Genomic DNA, 25153 nt, shown 5'->3' with positions numbered 1-25153 from the left:
GCCTGCAGGGGTCCTGTGGGAAGGAAGCCCCAGACATCATAGTACACCGTTTCTGCACTGACTGAGCCCTGTGAGCCACACGTGTGGCCATCCTAGGACAATTTTGCCTATGTCTCCTTCCACCTTTATGTGGGTCCCAGGGATTGAACTCAGATCATCAGGCTTGTGCAGCAAGCACTTTGACCTGGTGGACCATCTTGATGTCCCCCTCTCCCATTTTCCCTTTTCACCGGCCGTGTGTGTCGCAGCACCATGGTCACCTACCTTCTGATCTTGTAGGTCCAAAAGCACAGATGAGAGAAGGGCTGGGCAAATCCTCCCGAAGAAGACAAACTCCTGAAACATTTTCAAATTTGCCAACCTTGAGGTGAGTGCTCACTCAACTGGAAAATGTCTTAAATGACGATGACCATGAGAACACAAAGACCCAGTTTGCTTTAAAGTCTTTATTATCCTGAATATAAAAGACAGAAGTCCTCTAGGATATAACAGAGTTTTCTTTTTTTAATGTGGAAACATTACCTTTTTTTTTTTTAACAAGTGAAAAAATAAATACCTCTTGGAATAAAGGCTTATATGCTAATGTGCCATAAAAAAGTAGAGTTTTAATATCTGACAAAATGTCTGTGCAAAGAAACAAATGCATAAACACATCGCTGCTACATTAAGGCAATATGAAACGCAGACGCAGAAATCTCGGTAAAGTGACAGTGTAGGTTTCTAGCTTTCACTAGCTAGTATTGCACCCGATGAGGTCAGCTAGGTTTCCTGACAGCCTAGAAAACCCCCTAGCTCACTAGCTTCCGGAATGCCCAAGTGGGGGTGGAAAGATGATTAAGAATGTGGAAACAGAACACACTAACCCCACCTCTGGAAGGTGCAGGGCAGGGGCAGCACAAAGAATACAGAGCACTGACAAGAAAACATGAACGAAGTGAAATAAAACACACACAGAAGGGACACTCTCTAAAGACCCATGGTAAGGCTGTAGAAGGTTTGATCTTCAAGCAAGGCGACACCCAGGGGTGCAGCTGGAGTGAGTGCTTAGGGGAAGTGAGGAAGTGCCTGAGCACACAGGAGCCTCCCCGACACTCTAGCCCTGTCTGTCTGTCTGTCTGTCTGCCTGCCTGCCTGCCTGCCTGCCTGCAAACTTTTCCTTTCCAATCTCAAAATAGTCCACCAGCTCAAAAGCCCAGGGAATGCATGACTATGCCCTGGAAGTTGTTTAACCAAACTGGTAGCCCCCGAAAGGCTTGGGGTTTGGGGTATGGGAAAGAAGGGCCAAGAAGTCACCCACATTGAGTTACCTGTCTCCTTTCAGCCACACCGGTTTCAACCAGACAACATGCCAGCCCTCGAGAAGTCACAGGACTGCTTTTCAATCTGCTAGCTTCCCAGTTGTTCTTGAACCAGTTATAAAGACAGAACTGACATTATAATGACAACTATTTCTTTAAGAAAAAAAAAATTTCCTATTACAAATGTTCAGCGCTCCATGACCGTACAAAAAGAACCAAGGAAAGGTTTAAAACTCTTATAAAATCTGCTGCCTTGGGAGAAGTTAAGGAGACGTATGACATCATTTCCTAAAGGGTACCCACTGTTGGGCTCTGGTGCCACTTAACTGACAAAGACAATTGTATCTACTCCTTTACTTGGTCATTAAAAAACAAACCAACCAACCCAAAGTCCAAGAAGGAATGTATCTACGTCCCAGAGGTCTTCCTGTGGCCCCTGGGGCTGTTGCTTCTACTCACGGAAGAGGAGTGATTGCATTCTTGCTTTGCTTTTCTTCTTCATTTCTGAAATGTCTCATGGAAGATGGGTGTTGAGAGTGAGCTATTTCCTCACAAGGTTCGTATTTTATAGTTTACAGTACTGCAGCTCACGGGGACCTGGCATGCCCGGTAAGCGCAGGATGCATTAGATGACAGTCAGATTGGCTCGTGGGGACATGGCATGTCCAGTAATCACAGGACGCATTAGATGACAGTTAGATTGAGGAGACTGGTGTGGGTTGGCAGATAGACATGCTGGACATGCTCCACACGTGATCTGCAGACCGGACATGACTGGAAAAGAAGTCAACAATGGTTAGAATGTTTAACAGACCTGGGCCAGGGAGGTCAACCTTTGTTGACTGAGCTTTCTGTCCTGCCTGGTTCCTGCAATCATTAAGTCCCAAGGAAATCACACAAAGGACTATATATTAATCATAAACTGGCTCACCTAGTAGCTCAGGCTTCTTATTAACTCTTATAACTTACATTAGCCCATAATACTTGCCTGTGTTAGCCACGTATCTTGGTACCTTTCTTGGCGAGACAGTCACATCTTGCTTTGTGTCTGGGTGACAGCTTCATACTGCAACTTTCCTCTTCCCAGAATTCTCGTCATCCCACCTCTGCTTCCTGCCTGGTCACCCCGCCTATACTTCCTGCCTGGCTACTGGTCAATCAGCGTTTATTTAAAATACAAATGACAGGGTATAGACCATTGCCCCACAACAAATCTTGGTACCCACCACACTCTGTTTTCTAGATAAGCTGCCATTTCAATTTTGTTTTCTAAGCTTTTGGTTGCTCTGTAGCAGGCTTGAATGTTTACACTTTACAAGGACTGAAAATGAGTTTTATGAAAAGACTATCACTAAAGAAAATTACATTTTCTGGCCAACTGTGTGTGTATGTGTGTGTTCTGCTTTCTGCCTCTTTTTGGAGACAGGGTTTCTCACTGGCATGGAGAAGGCTGATGAAGGTGGGCTGGCTGTCAGGTGACCCCCAGGGGTCCTCCTGTCTCCATTTCCCCAGCACCAGGATTAAGAACCCTTGCAACTGTTCCTTTCTCACTGCACCCCCCGATCCACCTTTTTAATTACACTGGTTCTAGGGACTGAATTCAGGTCCCTGTGCCTTGCAATACAGACAGTTTATTGGCTCAGCCAGTTCCCCAATCCTTCTGTTAACTTCAGCTTTCCTTCCTGCATGCTGGAGCCACATACATAGGAGGAGATCACTGCACTCTGCCACCATGTTAGAGATATGTCTTAGATAGGCCTTGGCTAAGTTATCTCGGGGTCAAGACCAGTGGGTAGATGCCCTGTGGCCAGGGACAACAGGTCTCTGGTGGCTTCTTGACCAGCACACACCCTTCATTGACCATAAGGAAAGATAGGTACAGGGTCAGATTATGTGGGCAGGAATGGATAAGCCCAGGACTCAGAGGGAAAAGCCTGCTTGCGGCAGCACAGGCTCCTGAGCCTAACTGTCCAATCCTAACTGCAGTAGCTCTGTCACCGCAGCCTGTAAGGACTAGGTGACAGACAGGGCTAGGTTTACCCACAAGGACATTTAGCAGAAACTTCTGAGATGTTAAACCAAATGTAAAATTTACTGTAAGAGGAAATGTAAGATGCAAAAAAAGATATATGCTATATAAGAGTTGCTTTTATTATTTTTTTGTATGAAAGTTAGTCTGACTTGCTAGCAGATAATGGCCAACAGAATTCCCTAAAGTATAAACTGTAATAAAAAGAAATTAATGGGCTGATGAGATGTCTCAGAGGGTAAAGATGCTTACAACCAAGCCTAACAAACCAAGTTTGATTCCCAGCAACACAAGGTAGAAGGAAAGAATTGACTCCTGCAAATTGTCCTCTGACCTCCACATGTGCATGCACTCTCTCTCTCTCTCCTCTCTCTCTCTCTCTCTCTCTCTCTCTCTCTCTCTCTCTCACTCACACACATGCAAATAAATATAAGTATAGAAAAAGATAAATTTATCACAAATAGAGTAAATAAGTCACTGTTAACAATAACGTATGTATTCTTTTAACTAGAATTTTAGGCAAATAACACATCCATTCCTACTAGACGGTATCAGAAAGCAAGAGGCCCTGGATTCTAGGTCTTGGTTCAGCTTCAAGATACAATTAATTTTGTCAGTCTGGGCCTCCTTTCCGAAGCCAGGCGGTGACAAGGCTGGCACACACATTTCTAAAAGGGCACAATACTGCAGTCACCAGCCGGGCGGCGGTGGCGCACGCCTTTAATCCCAGCACTCGGGAGGCAGAGGCAGGCGGATCTCTGTGAGTTCGAGGCCAGCCTGGTCTACAAGAGCTAGTTCCAGGACAGGCTCTAAAAAAAAGCTGCAGAGAAACCCTGTCTCGAAAAACCAAAAAAAAAAAAAAAAAAATACTGCAGTCACCAGACACAGACACAGAGACCCTTCCGGGTGATGTCTGCTCTCCTCCCCTTCTTGATGGACAGGCGGGCTAAGTGACCGCTTACCTGCAGCTGGGCTGCGCAGCTCTTGCAGCACACAGTGTGGCCGCAGGGGCAGAAGGTGGAGTTGATCTCCTCCTCGCAGCACAGCATGCAGAGCATGGCTTCCTTCAGCTTGCGCAGCTTCTCCTGCAGCAGTCTGCTCTGCTGGCAGCTGAGGCCCTCGCAGCTGCCGCAGCTCATGCTGCTGTCGGAGGTCTTCAGGGGCGAGCTGGGGGGGCTCTGGTCGTTCCGGGAGACAAGGTCCACAACCCCGGCATTGTACAGAGCCCTCCTGGCGTGGTCATACACCTCCTTGGATGTTCTTTTAATATCAAAGACGTACTTCTTCCCAAGGTTAATGTTTTCGTTGAGGAACAGAGATGCCAAGTGGCCCTTCAAGTCACGGCTGTACTGCATCATGACGGCGCTGGTGACTGTGTCACACCTGAAGGTAGCAGCAAACATCCGATTTAATATGGAAAAGCCCAGCAAGCTTCAGAACTCAGACTATCAGATACCGTTATCAATAGAAACTGTATCAACAGACGGTGCTGTCTCCTATCTTGTCCTTATTATCCTTCATCTCTCAACCTAGCTTCTATTTATCTGTCTATTAATTATCTACCATCACCCATCCATCATCTTTCTATCTGACACCCATCTATTTCCTTACTTACCTATTTAATTTTTTAGATAAAGTAGCCCGGGTTGGCCTAAAACTTCTGGCCCTTCCACTTGCTGGGATTATAGTTGTGTGCCACCATAACTGGTTTAGCAGATATTCAATATTATTGTTGTTGGTTGGTTGTTTTGTTGAAACAGTATCTCAATACAGCAGTCTTAGCGTGCTCCACGTATACCAGGATGACCTTTAAGTCACAGAGATCTACCTCCCTCTGTCTCTGAGAGCTGCCATTAAAGGCAGGTACCACCACACCCAGCTTTTTTCTCCTCCTTGAGACAAGATCTCACACGACCCAGGCTGGCCTTGAATTATGCTGCCAAGGATGACTTGGAGTGTTGGTGATCCTCCTGCCTCCACCTCCTAAGTGCTGTCGGGATTACAGACATGCACTGTGCCCAGTTCATGTGGAGCTTCACGCATGTTAGGTAAGCACTCTATGGACTGAATACATTCCTTACTAAGACAGTTAATACCCCTGTGTGCATGTCTAAGTTCTTTCCGTCTTACATGCTTAGTGTCTCTATGGTTCCACTCTGCTTCTCAGGGTCTCTAAGTCCTTCCAAGAAAGCAGCTGTAAAATGAAGATGAGAGCCAGGTGGTGGTGGCACACACCTGTAATCCCAGCACTCGGGAGGCAGAGGCAAGCGGATCTCTGTGAGTTTGAGGCCAGCCTGGTCTACATAGCAAGTTCCAGAGAAACCCTGTCTCGAAAAACAAAACAAAAAGAAAAGACAAGGCGAAATATGGAGATGAGATGCCACAGCTCCTCCGGGCTGTGAGCTGTCATCCAGCAGTTTGTGGAAGCAAAGGGGCATTTGTTCTTTGAAGTCTTGGCTCTTACATTAAACATGTCTCCCAACTTTCTGTTCTGCTCCATAGTCTATTTTAACATGACAAAATTTGAAGGCTTCCTATGAACTTACATTTTTCTCTTTAATTTTTTTCTAAGTATGAACGTAATCACAACCCAGCTTGAAAGGCCCCTCTAGAATGCTGTTTAAAACCCTTCGCTATGGCCAGGCATCCCCCCACCTGTGACTAGCTGAATGCCAGCAGGCTGAGCCGTCAAGAGCCCGAGACTGGAGGAATGCAGTTGAGTTCGAGGCCAGCCTGCAGTATACAGTGAATTCCAGGTTGGCTTTGGACACACGGTGAGATTTTGTCACCAAAAACACCAAGTAAAATTAAGTTAAACTTAAAAAGTATCTTGAGTCTGTCAGGTGTGAGGGCTCAGGATGGGGACTTTCTCAGCAGGGAAAGACCTGCGCCACACTTGTGGGAAAGGATGCAGCCGTGGCAGAACAGACCCAAGTGCTGGGGTTATGCTGGGAGGTGGCTGTGGGAGGAAATAAAGCGAGAGACAGGCAGGAGACTGTGAGGCACAGGCGCACACTATTCTCTGGCGACAAGGGCTCCACTGGCATAGCATAGATGGTTCAGAGAAGCTATTCTCTCATTCTGTAAAGCACTGTGGAACCTGCTTTGTGGAACACAGCAACCTGCCTGTCACCCAAACACACTAAGCTGTGCCCCACACTTAGGAGACATGCAGCGGTACATGCCTGTAGAATGCGTGAGTCTCCGTGATGGCCCGGTAGAGCCCACTGGCTGCCCTGTTGCTGATCATTTTAAACAGGAGCACAATGCTGTTTCCAGACTCCTTGGTGACGGTCAGGTAGACATTCTTTCCTGACTGGGTGGCCATCTGCACCACGGGGTAAGCTATCCTGAAAGGCAGGAGGAGAAAAGTGAGCAAGCTCAGAAGGGACAGTGCAGCACGGTGTGGCTATGCCTCTGTGGGCTGCCCCTGACCGGAAGTGAACCAGGCACTTGGCCTGGGGTGTTCTGCGATGATTCTAACTGGTTACATTGATGCAGGCCATGCGTGTGGCATGGAGACAAGGGTTGGGCTACCCTCGATGAGTGTATGTATGCAGAAGCAGACACGGGTATTTATGGCCTGAGCCACTATGAGAAATAATCAGTCTGCCACACTAGTGTACTTTAAGTTAGCATTTAAGAAATAATTAAATCGCTAAGGCTTGAACGCAATTAATGAATAAATTAAAAAACGAGTCACTTTATTGACAGAGATGTCTGGAGAATTTCTGTTCGTTTTCAGAGAAAAGCAACAGATAATATACACGCTTATGAGCGTGTGTGTGTGTGTGTGTGTGTGTGTGTGTGTATTGAAGACTTGGGTTACCTGTTAATCGGACTAAAGTCATCTTTACAGATGGAGATGCCTTCGGGACCAACCCCAATGAGGAGTTTCTGTCCTTCGCTGTCCCTCACGGCATGCCACTCTATGCCATAATTCTCCATTGCTGACACAATCTGCAGAACTTGGTATTCTGCCGAAGCCTGGCTGATGCCCTCCAGCTCCTTATGCTTGGCAACAATGCTGCGGAACAGGCGAAGGTGCAAAGTTAGACAGGGCAGCTCTCAACTCCAAAAGCTCAGAGTTTTCACTGGCAGATTATTGGGAAGTGGTCATTTGAGGATCCCAAAGGCTCCAAATGGCATAGTACTTACTAGTTCATTTACTGTAGAATACCCTAGGACACTGTTGGGATCGCAACTACGGAGCCAGCGAGATGGCTCGGTGAGTAGGGTGCTTGCTCAAGGCTTGGGTTTGATTTCTAGGACACATGAGATGGAAGGAAAAAACTCACTCTCACCTGATTTCTTACACACACACACACACACACACACACACACACACACACACACACACACATTTAAAAAAGATCTTAACAAATATCGAGAACCCATCATGCTGGGATTACTGGCAAACTGAAAGAATTATGGGAACACCTCTAACATACACACAAGACAAATGTGTAGGTTAGATCCCCTCATATATTTATCTACACAGACTTTACGAGCTTCCGGATGGGTTAGCAGCACAGGGGACTGATGAGATTATTTGCAACTGAAGAAAACATAGATCTATAGTTTCTGTTGTGGCCAGGCTGTCTTTTCTGTGCTCCCTGAAGACCTGACCTCCCAATGTAGCCTTCCCTAGAGTATGCTCTGTATTAACGACTGGTTTCTAATGAACAGAAAATGGTGGAAGACCTGGCATGAAACTCACTTCTGAGGCGGAGTCATGAAGGTCTGATTTCTTTCCTGGCTCATTCACATCAGGTGAGCCAGTTACCACACCATCAAAGGGGGCCCTGCGGTCAGGTGGCAAGAGAAGGAGGCTGGCCAAGAAGCTCCAAGAGTCACCTGGACCCGGAAGCCTCCCTTAGCTGGGCCTTTAGAGGAGACTGACCTCTGGGGCTTGGTTTGCCCTCAGGCCACAGCTGTTTCCCTGCCCACACATTCTCAGATAATGTCTGTTGTTTTAAACTGAGCTGGGGTTAGCTTGTGGCGTACACAGGAATAGGCAACTGAGCCGCCTAAGTTAGGCCTCTTAGGCTGTAATTCTTGCTGGGATGAAGCAAACACCAACAAACACGTTAGATTTTTACTGTAGGAGATTTGCATATTTAAAAGGTCAGGCACTTTCGAGATCCTTGTTATTTATGGAATTTCATATAAGGGCATTTATCTGTGTGGGCTGTTTTGCGTTGGTAAGTTTCTCAAATAAAAGGCACATGAGTCTTCTGAAAATAACTGGCTAAACATGGCGGCAAACCTGCGCTCTATCTCACAAAACCCGTGACAACACCAGCAGGCCAGTTTCCTGATGCTTATCAAGTCGGCGAGCGGTGGGTGTGAACATTCAGGCTGGCGGGAGTGCAGGAGTGCACGGCTGGCCTCTGTCGGTGGCCTCACCTGTTCAAGGTGGCGCTGGAGAGCTCCTTCTCACACAGGTCCTCGTAGTTGTACTTGGCAGTGTTCTGGTTGTAGTCTCCGAATTTGGTCTGGGCCAGGAGGGCGCTAAGCTCCACTGCCTGCTCTGGGGAACACTGGAGGTGACCTGCCAGGAGGGATTCTCTAATGTGCAAGAAGAAGATATGCCTGCAAAAGGAGGAGAGAATGACTGAGCCTTGCTCCGGATAACAGTATCTCAGCCAGCCTTCTGGGCTGGGGTGTGGCTCAGGGAGACAATGCTGGGGTTTTATACCCAGTGCTTGGTGGGGGGAAGATATGGGGAGGGGGAACCACAAGCTCAACTAGCTTTACAATTTCACAACCAAACAACCAAGTACTTTCTTTCTTTAAGCAAAGAGAGCAGGTATAACAGGATGGCTCAGCAGCTGAGGGAGCTTGCAGCCAGGGCTAAGGACCTGGGTTCTATCCCTGGGGCCCACACAGTGGAAGGAGACTCCCCATGGATTGTCTTTTGACTTTTACATGTGCAGCATGGCATGCTCCCTCTTCAAATCAGGACATAAAAATCTCATAAAAATTTAAGTAATAGAAACAGAACAAGTTAGCATTATAATGGTTTAAAGGAACATTAAGAATCAATGTTCCTGTTTGTTCGGTTTGGTGTTTTGCGACAGGGAATTGAATAGCTCAGGCTGGCCTTAAGCTTGCTGTGTAGCTCAGTCTGGCCTCATTCACTGTGGATCCTCTCACCTCTGCAGATTATACACATACAACTACTGTACTCAGGTAGGAAACCTATCTTGCAGTAGATTCTAATCTTCAGGGACAGTAAAAAAGAAATGTCCCTGAATCCTCAGAATCCTACTCCAAAGCCTGTCTAGCAGAGCCTTCACCAGCCAGATGCTCTTCAGCATGTTGTAGACTATGGACAGAGGACAACCTCAGGTGTCGCCCTCAGATCCCACCCACCTCCTTTGGCAGGGTCTCTTGCTGGCCTAGTTAGAACCCATTAGGCTAGTCTAGCCGGCAAGGGTATGCTTGGCATTGTTTTTAATGGGCTGCAGAGATTGAACTCAGATCCCCAAGCTTGCCATACCAGCCCTTCTCGCTGAGCCTTCTCTCCAGCCCCTGCCTCAGAGCTCTCCCAACCATCTGGGCCTCCTTGGTCCTACTCACAGCCTAGAAGTAGCCAGAGTTTTGGTGACCTCAGGGTCCCTCTCCCCTCCAGATTCTGCCAGCCCACCGTCCAAGTTGCTTCCAGTGAAAACACCCCATCTTTCTGCTCAAAATCCTTCACAGGGATGCCTGATGGTCCACTGGTTCCAGTCACACCTCCTGTCTCTGTGCTCTGGATAGGGACCCATCCCTCCGCTCGGAAGATCCAGCTTTAGGGCAACCGGTCCTGACAGCTCCTCTCCTGTCCTCTAACTTGGTCACCTTTTAGTCTGCCTTCCCTAAAGACCACCTACTTCTGAATCACATTATGTAACAAGTTACCATTTCGAGTTTCTTTATCTAACTGCACCTGCGCTGGCTTAACTGCCTCTAACACCAGAGAGCTCCAGAAACGCACGTAAAGCACCACGTACCTGTGTTTATTTTATATTCCAATCTCAATTTTGCTCTGTTTGAGCCTACCCAAAGCAATGCATCATTAAAGTCTGCATTTACTACAAGGTATGCATGCCACAGAAATTCCTGGGAAAATTCATTGTTTTCATTGTCCAAAATCCCGAAGAGGTTATCTGAGTCACCACAGAGGATAGGCTATAAAATTTGTCGCTGGTGAATGTGAAGTTTTAACTTTCTTTGTTGACTTGTGGTAGCCCCTCCGCGTGTGCTGAAAAGGTACACTAATGACCTAGCCATAAGTGAGGCCCCAAACCCTGTGTGAGCTCGGCTCCTCGCTTTCCCAGGCCTCGACACAAGCTTCCAACCCGAATTTGCCACTCAAGGGACCAGGATGAGAAAGGTAAGACAAGGACTTAGGACAAGAGAAGTGACAGATGCAAGGGACTGCACTGAGAACCTCAAACCACCAGGCCGACAAGAGTAATTCCTCTTTCTTAACTAAGAGACAGTCAATTCAATCTTGGCATATTCGGTAATGATAACTGTTGAAAGTAACGAGACCCCCTTAAATTCAGTTCCTTCCATACTTTGTAAAATGCAGAGTGGCGTTCAAAGAGAACAGACACAGCTTTGACTAGCCCAGACATCTGGTAGTCTTTAAAGCATTGCTTCCAAACTGCTAAACAGGGAAAGGGGCCCTGCTGGGGCGAAGGAACTGCCAGAGGGAAAACAACTGCTTCTAAAATAGCCGTGTGGCTAGCTGACATGGTAGCCCACACCTTCAGTCCCAGCCCTCTCGAAGCAGAAGCAGGCAGATTTATGTGAGTTTAGACCAGCCTGGTCTACACAGTGACCCTGTCTCAAAAGGAAAAAAATAGTAATAAGTAAAACTCAGAAGATGATATCACAGGAGTAGGCCTAAATTCTCACAAAACCCTGCTGCTGCTCACAGGCAAAGTGGAATCCTGATGTACCTCTGCGTATTCAACCAGAGGGTATGTTTTCAGGAGCCTACAGTCTGAATCTGATCTATACATACACTCAAGAAGAAACCATGTGCCAAAAGATTTTAAGATTAGCACCACAAACTCAGCCCTCGTGATTTAATTACTGCGAATGTAAAGGTCTCTTTTGACTTATTTTCCTAGCATGAAGTTTGAAACTGCTTCCTGCTTTATTAAACAGTACGGAGAGCTGCCAAAGACGACTTTTCAAATTTATTCAATTTCTTTTTCCAAATTCTCTACGCCTACTTCTGGAGGGACAGCTGCCAGAAGCAGAGCAAAGGAACGGCAATCCAACGTAAACAGGTGGCTAGGAGCCTAGAGCAATGCCCATCCTTCCCGGGGAGTGGAGGAGAACAGGAGCCTAGAGCAATGCCCATCCTTCCCGGGGAGTGGAGGAGAACAGGAGCCTAGAGCAATGCCCATCCTTCCCGGGGAGTGGAGGAGAACTGGGATCTAGAGCAATGCCCATCCTTCCCGGGGAGTGGAGGAGAACTGGGATCTAGAGCAATGCCCATCCTTCCCAGGAGTGGAGGAGAACAGGAGCCTAGAGCAATGCCCATCCTTCCCGGGGAGTGGAGGAGAACTGGGATCTAGAGCAATGCCCATCCTTCCCGGGGAGTGGAGGAGAACTGGGATCTAGAGCAATGCCCATCCTTCCCGGGGAGTGGAGGAGAACTGGGATCTAGAGCAATGCCCATCCTTCCCGGGGAGTGGAGGAGAACTGGGATCTAGAGCAATGCCCATCCTTCCCAGGAGTGGAAGGGAACTGGAACAAAGGCCTGGGGGATGGAGTGCGCTGGTGCTCTCCAGCCAGTGGAGCCTGAACTGTGCCCAGGGCACAGCGGGTACAAGCGCTCTTCCTTAGTGTCTCGCAGACCTCTTCCTGCGTGTCACAGTTTTCATGGCTTTATGGCCACCTCTCATCTCAAGTCAATACAGATCTGTCATGCACTGCCTCTGTGCCCCACCCCACACTGGGGTTATGGGATGGACATGTGTGATAGTTTTTTTTTTTTTTTTAATGGAACACATTGTGTTTGTTAAAAAAAAAAAAAAAAAAAAAAAAAGAGCATATCTTATCACACTAACTCCAGCCACAGATGGTTTTCTGGGTGACAAGGGTCCAAGCATCAGTGTAAGGGAGCAGGGGTGGCCAGTGCCACCAGGTCTGATGAGCTACCACAAGACTTATCAGTGCCCTCTCCCCAAGAGGGTGGCAGTGCTCAGAAATGTGTTTCCAAATGTGAATTCGGTGAGGGCTCAGGATCTGGGTGACTTTGAGTCAGGATTAATTCTTCCTGCCTGCTCACCTGTCTATCTGCCACATCACCATTATTTTCATTTCTCTTTTTAATGAAAGGGGGGAAAGGTTATAAATTCCTAGCAAAACAAGCAGAGGTAGTCAAAGACGGCAGGCCTGCAGAGAATACTTTTTAAAAGTATGTCTTTCAAGTGGATAACCGAGCTTGTTCCCTATAGACTACAACACGGTATCACACACAAAAGGCTTTGAAAAATACCTACTATGTCTTAAGCAAATGTCTAAACACATCCTGTGGATACTCATACCCATATCATAACTCATACGCTCATACTACATTTTCTATGTATTCCTGGGGTTATACTTGGAAATTAATTTTTAAATTTTCCCCAGTTACTGAGAACATGGGCATTTCCAATATATGGGCCACACTGTGGGGCCCAGGATGCTAAGCCAAGTGTTTGTATCATAGGTACAAACGAATTCACATATGGCTGGAAAGATGCCTCAGTGGCTAAGAGTACTGGCAGCTCTTTCAGAGGACTGGGGTTCGAGTCTCGGCATCTATGTGGTGGCTAACGCCACCTACAACTCCAGTTCCAGCAGATCTGATGACATCTTCTAGCCTCCAAGGACAATGGCATTTATGTAGTGCACAGATACAGACCTGGAAGCAAAGCAGCTATACACAAAGCAAAAATAAAAATTTCACAACAGGGCAAAACTTGAGATGTCAATTTTAATTTTGAAAAGGAACCAAAAATCTTTTAAAAATTGCATTTACCTATTCACTTACTGTGTATGTTTGGGTGAGTGCCACCGTACATTTGGGAGGTCAAAGAGCAACTTTAGGGGTCAATTCTTTACTTTCACCATGCAAGTCTCAGGGACTGAACGCATGTCAGGTTGGCGACAAGCACTTTTATCCACGATGCCATCTTGATGACCATGAAGCACCTACTCTTAATATATATTTGCTACAAAATTCTTCAGTAATTTCTCTTTTGCCTTTTCAGGGGCTAGGGAGATGACTCAGACATCAGAGTTCTTGTTGCTCTTGCAAAGGACCAGGGTTTGGTTCTGTGGGCACCATGCATGCATGTGGTGCACATACATGCATATATGTGTGTATATATATACATATATATATATATATGCAAATACTCATACACATAAAATGAAATGTTTAATTTAAAAAAATAAATCCATGCATTTTCACAGAGTTAAGGAAGAACAGGGACCATTTATCTTGAGGGTTTATGGATCAGAGGACTCTCTTGTCCCAACACTGATCATCTCACAGAAAAATTCTCTAGTACTCACAACAGAACTTTCCAGAAGCCAATTGGGAGTTTATTGTTTGGGTGAATGAGAATGGCCCCAGAGGTTCCTATGTTTGAATGCTTGTTCCCCAGCTGAAGAACTGTTTGGGGAGGATTAGGAGGTATGGCCTTGCTGGAAGGGGTGTGTCACTGGAGAGTGTGGGCTTTGAGGTTCCAAAAGCCTATGCCATCCCCAGTTCTCTCTCTCTCTCTCTCTCTCTCTCTCTCTCTCTCTCTCTCTCTCTCTCTCTCTCTCTCTCTCTCTCTCTCTCTCTGTCTCTCTTTCTCTCTCCCCTTCCTGCCTGTATATCAGGATGTAAGTTCTTAGCTACAGCTACAACCCCACGCCTGCCTGCCCACTGTCATGATGGCGATGGAATTGTAAGAACTGTGAGATCCCTTTCTTTAATAAGTTGCCTTGGTCACAGCATCATGTCAAGGCAGTAGAAGGCAAGGAAGACAGTAACTGTTGGGTACCACTTCCTAGTATTCTTGCCAGTTACAGCATTTTGAAAAACTTTTGACAACAAATGTAAAATAGCTAGATTCAGCCTCACATTCGAAATGAACCCAATGCATCTTTAGAAAAAAAAAATGGCTACCTAGTTATTTTCAAAAACCCAGTTGCCAATAACTGAACCATAATTTCCCCTGAAGCGTATGCATGTGAAGTACTGTCTGGACTGCCATTCACCCCAGGCAGACCCCATTACAATTAAACATCCCATCTCTGTCTGTGAGTCACTTAACTGCACGGGGTTATTTTAAACCAAACTCCGAGTGCCAAGTTATATTTAAAAACGACCAAATGGAAACAGAAATTGCCATGAGGGTTTTTTGTTTCGAATCTTATAACAGTCTCATAAAATAAAATCAGTTCAGGATGGAATATAGGCCTACATGTAAATGCTAAAATCATATTGGCCTGAGAACCAAACCTAAGAGGACCTTTAGGACTCGGGGGTAGACAAGGCTTTTCAGAGCATCATGAATACATTCCAGAAAGAAGGAAAAAAGAATAAATTAGACCTCACCGAAATTAAAAACTCCTACACACCAAAAGGCATGAGGAAAACAGGCATGCCACAGGGGGAACATATATTTATAAAACTCCGATTTCACAATGAATTGGTATCTAGGATACATAAGGAATGCGGACAGCTCAGAAGTAAAGGCAAAGGATCAAAATGGGGGGACTTGGACATTTCACCAAAGGAGATGCAGGAGAAGCCAGCGAGCACATGAAAATCTGACAGACATCGTTAATCATCAGAGAAATGCAAATTAAAACCACAACGCTCTACCACTATGCATCCACCAGAAGGCTGGCAGGGATGTGGAGACACTCGGTTTCCTTACACGCTTTGTGAGAGTCGTTCGGAACAGTGCATATGCTGTGGGGAGAGGCCTGGCAGTAACTTACACAACTAAACAATCATCCCCTGCCCCGGCTATTGTATTCTTCAGTATTTACTCAAGGAGAATGAAAACACATGTGTCTACAAGAAAACAAAAAGCTTGTATTAGGATGTTCGTAGCAGCTTTATTCATAGAAACAGGCGCTCATCAGTAGGACTGGATCAACAAACAGGATGGAGTACTAGCCAGCAGTGGGAAGAAACAAACAGGCTGGTATTTAGATCGGAGAACTGACGTCGAAGGTTCAAGGCCCCGTTCAACCCCCCAGTGTATAACAAAGCAAGACAAGAAGAAAACTGAACAAATGTCTAAAGAAAACCGCGCAGATACAGACAGCAGTAGGAATGGACCTGAACAAGATTTGCGATGGATGAAAGGTGGCAGATATTGAGCAGAACCTACTGGATGATTTGCCCTGCATGGAGCTGAACAGGCAGGGACAACACATCTAAGATGGAAAACCACAGTACTGCCAGGGCCGTCAGTGGGTGAAGATGGGCAGTGTGGGCTGAGAGCGGAAAGACAGGGACTGCCTAAGGTGACAGATGATGCTACTGTTCTGAACAGGTGTTGTTTAAACATGTACCCATCGAATCTCACTAAGAGATATAAGTAGGAGTTATATGTTTTATCCCATGTAAATTTTAACTAGAAAGAAAAAAAAGAACCAAATGCAAGCTGTAAGTTCTGCTTAGTGATAAGCACATTGAAGTCTTTAGAAGGAAGGGTACTTAGAAGTGACTTGTTGAAAAATGTATGGGTGGTTGGAGGGACTGATAAATGATCAACTGTATAATAAAGTAGGCACATTAAACTTAATAGTAGGATGAGGGGGTGTCTATGTGGGTGTTCATGACAAAAATCCTCAACTTTCCTCCATGTTTGAAATTTTTAGGAGGTTGAGAAAATAACCTTAGGGTTGGGGTTCAGAGTGCCAGTGTATTAATTGATCCAGCTATATCAAACCATCAGGCCTACGTCATGGAGGGCTCACAGTCAAAGCCTGTCAGGGGCCAATGATCATTATAGAGTTACTAAGTTAGGTCCCTACGTGGGCTTAAGGAGATCTTTTTCAAGCCCCAAATGGAAGCACTCTGAACGATGTTCCTCCTTCCCTAGAGCAGTTGAGGAAACTATGAGCCACAGGGAGGCTTCCAGCCTGGAAAGACCACAGCCTGTGCCAGCAGGACCCTGTACCTTAAAAGCACAAAGCCCGCACTTCTACAGAATGTCCTCACCCATGGAAATAGGGCCTGTGTGGGCAAGCTACCAATCTCTGGCCTCTGCACACACATGCATGAGCGTGTGCCTGCACACTCTCATACATACACACATCATATATGTTAAACATAGTCCCCCACACAAAATGAATACATGAAATATCATTTTTTAAATGCCCTTTGAATGCTTCATATAAATGTATAGGCTGAAGATGCCCAAATGAGAGTCCCTTTTCTGAAATTAAACACCACACAGCAATGCAAATAAACACCCCTTAGTTTTGACAAAAAGGAAAACTTTTAGTAGGATTCAGAAATTCAATTTATAATTTCTTTGGAAATGACATATATGTATGCTTTTAGTTTTGAGTTAGTTTGTTTAACTTCTCTGGGTCCTATTTTATATTTTGGCAAGAAAAAACAGAAAAGGGAGTGGAGGAGAGAAAGAAGGAGACAGGGGAAAGGTGGAGGTGGGAGGGGAGGCTGATTCTGCCAGTCCATGGAGAGTATAAAGAACATAAATGAACTTTATAATAGATACATGAACCTTCGTAATAGACACACAGGCTGCCGTTGCAATACCAGACAGAATGCACTCACCCTTAATCATGAGAGGTAAATTATGGAAGCAACCTTTACCAACACTGCCAACACTAAAACTTTGAACATGACTTAGAGCCCCTTGCTAGGGTCAGTCTGGCTGGTCCTGAATTGGCTTGAAATGACCACATCATGTTTGCTTTGACTTTGTGACTTGGGCTCGGTGAGCTTTTTTGGTTTTGTTTTGAGATTTCATTTTTTTTATTTTCTATAAATGAGTGTTTTGCCTTCCTTTATGTATGTATGTGAACCACGCACATGTCTGGTGCCCTCAGAGCCAGAAGAGGGAGGTGGATCCCTGGAAATTGGGCTCTATAGGTGGTTGTGAGCCACCATGTGGATCCTTTGCAAAAGCAGCCAGTGTTCCAAGCCACTGAGCCATCTCCAGGGCCACATTTGTAACATCTTACTTTATTGATCAACAAGATATTTACACAGTGTGCACTCGGTAGAGCCTGGACATGGCACTCGTCAATCTTGACGGCATTTGCATTTCTTGAGGAACTGACAATGAGCAGAAGTTGCTGAAGTTGCTGTAGTGTGAGAAGCACATTAAAGGAAAGACAGGTGTTGTCTTGAGAGAATGCAGCCGCCCAGGCAGTGCTAGAGAAAGCATTCTAGAGAGACGTGACAATGTCGGGTTAGGAATCGGGTGGGATTTAATCCTTGCTGCCGTAACTCGGAAATCTTGAGGAAATGTCATGTCCAAGACGACAGCATTTCTCTGAACATTCAGATCAACACTCATGGCTGTTTTCTATGGTGGGGGAGGGGAATCCAGATACTGGTTAACTGGACTGTTCTGAACGGATACCGCAGAGCTCTGAAAATGTGACCAAGACCCCGCCAGCAGGGGAAGGTACAATGGTAGACTCACCACTGTGGAAATGAACTGTGCACTTCCCTAACCTCCAGTTTTGAAAGTGCTGCAAAATTCATTGTGAAGAACTGGGAGCCCCGGAAAGGCAGGAGTTTCTTAAATGATTATTTCAGATTTATTTCCAGAACACATTAATTTGTTTCCCTTTTCATTTCAATCCACAGCGTGGCAAACATCTGCTAAAAATACCTGTTGTCTCCATCTGTAAACATGCGAGCCAGCTGAACAAGACTCCTATCGAGGCCTCCTATTCAAGAGCGAATGGAATAATCTGGGTAGGGTCACCAAACCTAAAATTAAGTCTAAGACCAGAATCACTGGATCTTCGTAAGATAGCATTTGAACGAAGCCTGCCCTCCTCTCCTCTTTAGAGAAATGGCTTCTTCCTGGATGCCAGGGTCCCCCAATGGTACCGAGGCCTTCCTGCCGGCATCCCTCTCGGCAGTCCGTCTGGTCTGATGCTAGGTAGTATATATTAATATCCTGTCCACATTAAACCTGCTCTACTCCAAGCACACTGCTTGGTGATCTGCAGAGGGCAGCTCTGCCCAGCTATTTCCTTTTAATGAAGCGTCCAGAGCCCCTCAGTACACTAAAGATACCCTCATGGCTTGCCTCAGGAACGCCATCTCTTACAACTGAGTTCTCAAAGTTGTGTTCCCTCACTATACAAACAGATCTATAGTAGAATCATGGTGTTTAACATAAATATTTTATAATAAACCACAGGACATCAAAAAGTTTGTCAACAGGCTTTTTTTGTTTTTGTTTTTGGCTAATTTCACATTAAAGAAAAGTAGTTTTGCTCTTTAGTACCATGATTTAAAAAAAATGTTAATTGTAGGGGACTGGAGAGATGCCTCAGTGGTTAAGAGGACTTGCTGCTCTTTCAGAGGACCCAGGTTCGATTCCCAGCACCTTCATGGTGGATCACAACCTTGTATAATTCCAGTCTCAGGGGATTCAATGCCCTCATCTACCTTCTCAAGCACCAAGTGGTGCACAGGCACACATGTAAGCAAAACACACATACACTTAAAATAAATAAATAATTTTAAAAAATATCAAATTGAGCCTAGCACAACTTTTGACCTCCTGACTAAAGGATACAAATGCAAATTAGGTATTACTTTATGAGGCTATTAAAACAGACTGGTCATCAACGTGAAGCATTTTCTTAAAAAGTTTTATATTTCGGATATAAAACTATGCAACATTCACCAACATAATAAAACCACTCAAAGGTTTACACAACACCACCTTCCCTGTGCCCGCTTTCTTTACTCCGAACTGAGGCTTTGGGTAGGTCAGGCAAGCACTCAACCACTGAGCTGTGTTCTCAACTGTCTTTTTTCCTTTCACGCTGACATGGGGTTTCACTAAGTTCCTTAGACTAGATTCGAACCCATGCTGTAGCCCATGCTCAGCAGACCTCGTCATCTCTGCTTCTCTGTCTCCCAGGCATCTGGGATTACAGGCTTGCTACCAGGCCCAGTTTACACTTACCATTCTATAGGATTTTTAAAAGGGATGAAAATCAATTGAAATTATCTAACTGAATGAGGAAGGTACATTCTTTGAGTGCCATTTGCTATAAATCCCAAGAGTCAAAGACAACCGAGTCAATAATGAAAAAAAAAATCAAACAATGTAGGCCATCGATTCAAATACTAATTCATAAACGTCTCTTTCTCACATGAATAAAGTAGATTTGATAATAGGTATTGACCCAATTACAGGAGAGCATAGGTAGAGACTATCTATCATCATAAAGCATGAACACATTCTCAGCACAAATTTATTATGCTATTATCCTTCCATGATTTAAAGGAAGTATTTGCTTTTCCAAATTTTGACTGATTTCAAAAATAAATTTGTATCACTAGAATTGGGGTGCACCTGGAAGCCCCAAAATCATGGCAGCATCAAAATATGACTGCTCGCCAAAAAAAAAAAAAAAAGATACTGACCAATGAGATGGCTCAGAGTACAATTGTACAATCTCTGGGACCCACATAGTGGAAGGAGGAGAGAACCAATTCCTGAAAGTTGTTCCCTCACCTCCACAGGAGTATAGGTGTGCGTGCATGCACAGGCATGCACACATGTGTACATGCACACACACAGACGGAGTAAAAGTTTAAAAGAGATAGAGCCTCTTGTGACTAACAGAGACAGCTCAGCATCTCTAAGCATGCCATCACACGAACATTTGTGAGGTATTTTCAGAAACACTCAAGACTCATTGTGCCGGTTCCCTCCATAAACAAAGGCTCTCGACCTTTACGGTGCCTCAGCCAGGCAAAAGGTACAGTTCAAATTCGAGAGAACAGTATTTTAAACTGGTTCCACCGTTTGCTTGGTAAACACAAAACGCGGGATGGCAAAGCCTCTCTGAGGGTCCTGGTCCCGATTATGAGCTGAAATCTATGGGGCCGCATTTTTCACATGCATGGCACTCTTCCAAACCCCGGGAGGATGGAGAACATCAGTGCTCTGAGATCCAAAGTTTGCTGTGGTTTTCAAAGCAATCATTTTCCTTTTTTCAACATGCCACCGTAAGTCTCATGCATTTCAGTAATAAATATTAAACATTACTTTCCTATTGGGGTTCATCTTTGAGAAAAGTATTACAGCCAGTCCAGAGGGAAACACTTTTTTTTTTTTTTTTTTTTTTTGGTCATTTGTCTACCAAGGCTGGTGGCTCTTATTTAACAAGGAGGGAAAAAAGTCTAATGCCCAATAATCATGTTTAATATATCTGTAGGCTGGAATTCGGTTACAGTGGCCTTGAATGAGTTCTTTCATTAAGTTTTCGTGAAACTTAAAAAAAGTTTTAAAATCTGCAGGAAGCTACACAGAACATTCCGGCTACACACTGTAACCTGACACTAGGCTGAAGATTGACCAAGTTTAAGTAACCCAAGAGGAACTGTTTCCTGCTTTCGGTTAGAACAGCCGACAATGACCTGTAGTAACTCTGCTGAGGCGGGGTTACTAGCGGGCATTAGACATCGCTGTCAGGAAGTCAGTGTGTGTGTGTGTGTGTGTGTGTGTGTGTGTGTGTGTGTGTGTGTATGTGTGTGTGTGTGGTGTGTGGGGGAGTTCTTTTTGTTTGTAAGAAGTCAACCCTGCTCTTCCATCAATATTACAGAGACCAGAAAAACTAAAGCAAGAGTTGGAAAACCCACCCAGGCCAACTTGCAAAGCAAATTTAAGTTTTTCCTGAACTTCCTGAGCAGGAACATCTCTGGGAGGGCAGACAGCCTTCTAGGCGGAATCAGAAGTGTACTTGACATTGGTTTCTTTCTGCTTCCCTTTACCTTGTCTGCTCCTGTAAGATGAGATGGGGTTCCACAAAGAACTTGACTCTCAGTTTGAGCCGGTAAGGTGCCAGCCCGTCCATCTGCTGGGAGATCCGGTTTCTCAGATTCAGCCATAAGCTTTCACCTTTGCTGCCGGTGAACTGCAGTCCAAAATAATCAACTTCTATGATGCCCAACCGCCTGCACACCTAAAAACAAAAACAAAGGCAGCGGATATGAGCAATGCAAAGTCAAGGGCTCCATCTGCATGAAGGGCAGCCACCTACTCTGACCTTGTTATAATTCCAGTGGTAGAATGGGAAAACAACGTTTTAAGGAACCAGCGATGCCAAACCCAGCGCTCCAAAGGAAGCTCGGCCTTGCTTGGGTATGTGCCTTCTAGGGTATGGCCAATTGCACAGGGAAAGGAGCCCCCCCAAACAGACTTCCCAAAAGGCTGAGAAGGAAGAACGCAGGGGGATTTTATTTCTTGCTCCAATCGCTGGAATTCCCTCTGCCAGCACCATCTGTACAGCTGATCTGGCAGCTTATTATCTGGACAGTTTTAACCATCTGGATTCCAAAAACACAAACACATTGAGGCAGCATGCCACAAGTGTCAGCTAAGCTTTACAAGTGGCTTTCCAATCAGCTCAGGTCTACAGGTCCCGAAGGCACAGTGTTTCAAGGGGTTCAATGCGTCTTTCATATCCACCATGTAAATACTGTTCCGAGCATTAGTCACGCTAAAGAACGCACGTGTAAAGACTCCAAGCGGGAGACTGCCAGAACCGTTCCCCGCAAATTACCCAGGATACTCTGGATCCCCAGCAAGCCCAGAGTGTCAGATGAACTCTCCTTCGTAGAAGCGGCTTGAGACATGAACCCACCTAGTCAGCTAGGGAATCCCGGGCACCGCGACTGTCTGCAGCCACCTCATTCCCTCCACCCCCCGGGACGCGGGTGGCGCTGCCGGGCTTTAAAAGCCCCCCCCCCCACGGGCGGCATCACGCACACACCTGCGGCAGGTGTGCCGGGCCACCTTCTTTAGAGAAAAGTAGGAGACAGGGTTGCAGCGGCCGGCAGTGTCCTGGTTTTCAGGCCCGGGATGCCCCCACCGTACACGTCCTCTACGCCCCCCATCCCCGACGCCGGCGGGGAGGAGAAGGCTGGAGCCTGGCGTCCGGGACGCGCGCTCCACGGGCCGCTGCTGCAACATCGCCGGGCAGTCCTGAGGATCACCCCTGAGGCCCCAGGCTTCCCGAGGACTAGCGGGGACCCCCTTTCTAAGAGTCGCCCTCACCTGGTTGAGACAGTCCTCGCCGTTGGCTTTTGCCTCCACCTCCACTTCCATCAGCACTGCGTCCGGCCTCGTCACATAGCACAGCATGGCTGGGGCCGCCGCCGCCACCACCACGGCCGCTTCTTCTCGGGTGTTCGCCGGGGCTGTTGCCTCACTGCAGTCGCTCTAAGTCAGCACCGGGCTCCGTGAAGAAGGTGAAGCGGTGCGGCCGCCTGCCCTGCACCCCACGCAGCCGCCGCTCGCGTCCCCGCTACCCCCGCTGATCGCCAGTTTCTGGGTGCTCCACGGCCGCGCAGCGAGGACAGCCCGACTGCTTGAGCCGAGAAAGGCACGCGTCTTTTATAGAGGCCCCGCCCCCTCCGGCGCCAGCCTCCGCCAATCACGACGCACTTACCCCTCCTCCTCAGTCCCGCCAGCCAATAGGCAGCTCCGCTAGGCTTCAGCCCCGCCTTCCGGCACCGCCTGTAGAGCTGCGGGTGGTGGAAACCCCTACCCCCATCCCTGCAGGCTCACTGCTTCGGCCGCTGGGCGACGCTCCTCCTAGCCCGCTGTCGCCTGCAGCTTCAAGGGACGCCTCTCAGTCCAGGCTCAAGAGGACCGTGATCAAACGCTGCCGCGATGTCACTGTTCTCTAGACTCCCACTCCAATAACCAGATGGTTTGTGAGAGCCAAGAGGGAAGCCGGCAACCTGGAGCCTAAAGTTAAGGTTTTCCGCCGAGGGTTGTAAAACGCACAATTTGAGCAGAAAAGTTTTTGCAATTGACCAATAATAAGCTAGGTAGCTTGATCTGAAAGCACCATCCTTATATTAACGCGTGCCAAGGGTTTTTAATGCATGGGTTCTGCTAAGCCGAAACACCTAACAGTGTTTGGGGCCTCCACTGTGTTACCCATCATATCTAGCATCAGATTCACTCACTAAACACGGGATACTTTGTCTTTTCTCTGGGACAGCCAGGTGTTACTCCATCTTAAAGGTAAGGGGCTCATCTTAGTATCTAGCAGGAGGGTTTGGTCTCAGTAGACGAGATTACTGGTTAAAGGTCATGTCTTCACTACCTGTTTCTCTTAGTCTATACAATTACTTTGATTTTTTTGATTTCTAACAGTGGTTCTCAACTTGTGGAGCACAACCAGTTGGGGGTTACACAACCCTTTCACAGGGATCACCTAAGGCCATCAGAAAACACAGATATTTACATTATGATTCATAACAGTAGTGAAATTATAGTTCTAAAGAAGCAATGAACATAATTTGATGGTTGGGATCAGCACAGCATGAGGAACTGTGTTAAAGGGTTGCAGTGTTAAAAAGGTTGAGAATACTGGTTTATAAGATAAACCAGGAGATGTGGGTTTCAGTCTTGGATCCTTGGCAAGCTACATCTCTCCGAAGCTTGGTATCCTGACAGTAAAGCGGAGACTGGATGTTTGTTGGATCTTCCCTCTGCATCCCTGTGAAGCAATCGAGCCATCCCAGCCAGCCCACGACTGTATCTCTGTCCCAGTGGTCATTTGTTTGCTGTGTATTTAAGATAACATCTTGCTATATAGCTCAGGCTGGCAGGGCACCTCACACTTGGGCTGAGTTCTATTTACTTTTGAGATGTGGTAAATCATAAAAGAAAGGATGAATTTTAACACAGCATTGGTTTAGACCAATTAGGGTCAAACTTATTCTGGCAAAGTGGTACTGCTTGCATCCATCCATCCATCCATCCATCCATCCATCCCTTCATTCTGCTGGACATTCCCTTCATTCCAGGCAGCCAATTTGGGAAATGTATTTGGGAGATTACATTTAGATTATTGTTATCTAATCTCTGCTCCATCACTGGAATTTTCAGCACAAGGAGAGGAGGCAATAAGGAAACTGGTTATATTGGTTAATATTTTTAGAAGACTGAAACCAAAGCTAGCTAGTTTAAGCCAAGGGGAATTTAGGGGACAGATTTGGGGAACTCCTAGAAACTTAGAGGACAGGCCGCAAGTGGAAATGAGTAGAAAGGAGCTGAGGAAGAAAAAAAATAAACAAAATAAATAAAAACAAGACACGGAAATAGAACAAAAACATTGCTATTTTTGTGGAGCAACTATCTTTGAAACTATCATACTTTGGGTTTTGGCAGGGATTTTTTAGAATGGCTTTTTTTCCAGAAAAATGATTCTATATTTATATTTTTAATATGAGGAGCTAAATAATTTGTAGAAGCATGGGAAATGTCTGTCAGGTTTAAAATTTTTTAACAACCGTCATTTACTTACAAAGCAGTTGACTGGTTAAGATTGACAGGGGCATCTAATCCATACCCAGAGTTTCTTCTCTGGGACCCTCAGTCAAGATCTTATCATTTTTAAAGCAAGTATCACCGTACAAGGGCAGGTGAAATAGCTCTGTAGGTAAAGGCACCTGCCACCAAGCCTGCTGACCTGAATTTGATTCCATGACACATAGTGGAAGGAGAGACCCACTCCCACAGGTTGTCCTTTTGCCTTTGCATGTTGCACATATGAATACTAAGTAAGA

The 25153-nt window shown here is 46.0% G+C and overlaps 1 protein-coding gene across 2 annotated transcripts; it reads right to left on the bottom strand.

Annotated features, from left to right (window-relative positions):
- Positions 1 to 431: 431 nt before the first annotated feature.
- On the bottom strand, positions 432 to 22920 carry LOC119816754 (myosin regulatory light chain interacting protein). 2 transcript variants are annotated; one of them, XM_038333693.1, is made up of 7 exons: positions 22626 to 22920; positions 21341 to 21531; positions 8737 to 8922; positions 7157 to 7354; positions 6513 to 6677; positions 4290 to 4710; positions 432 to 2072 (listed from the first exon to the last, which is right to left on the bottom strand). In XM_038333693.1, exons 1-7 carry the CDS (start codon positions 22710 to 22712, stop codon positions 1983 to 1985), a joined length of 1338 nt encoding a protein of 445 aa, XP_038189621.1. In that variant the 5' UTR covers positions 22713 to 22920; the 3' UTR covers positions 432 to 1982. The 2 variants fall into 2 exon arrangements, with proteins under 2 accessions (XP_038189621.1, XP_038189622.1); XM_038333694.1 differs by lacking the exon at positions 432 to 2072 and adding an exon at positions 3717 to 4024 and having other exon boundaries at positions 4216 to 4710.
- Positions 22921 to 25153: the final 2233 nt, after the last annotated feature.

Source organism: Arvicola amphibius, chromosome 6, assembly GCF_903992535.2.
Source record: "Arvicola amphibius chromosome 6, mArvAmp1.2, whole genome shotgun sequence".
Classification (NCBI taxonomy): domain Eukaryota; kingdom Metazoa; phylum Chordata; class Mammalia; order Rodentia; family Cricetidae; genus Arvicola; species Arvicola amphibius.
This window is presented reverse-complemented; position numbering and strand designations above follow the sequence as displayed.

Bases quoted from the DNA above. Each gene is read 5' to 3' on its own strand.
- LOC119816754 (XM_038333693.1), bottom strand. From the start codon at position 22,712: ATGCTGTGCTATGTGACGAGGCCGGACGCAGTGCTGATGGAAGTGGAG. The intron at 7,355-8,736 runs GTGAGGCCACCG...CCTGTTCCGCAG, and splicing joins TCCAGCGCCACCTTGAACAG to CATTGTTGCCAAGCATAAGG. The intron at 6,678-7,156 runs GTAACCCAAGTC...CCTGCCTTTCAG, and splicing joins GACTTTAGTCCGATTAACAG to GATAGCTTACCCCGTGGTGC.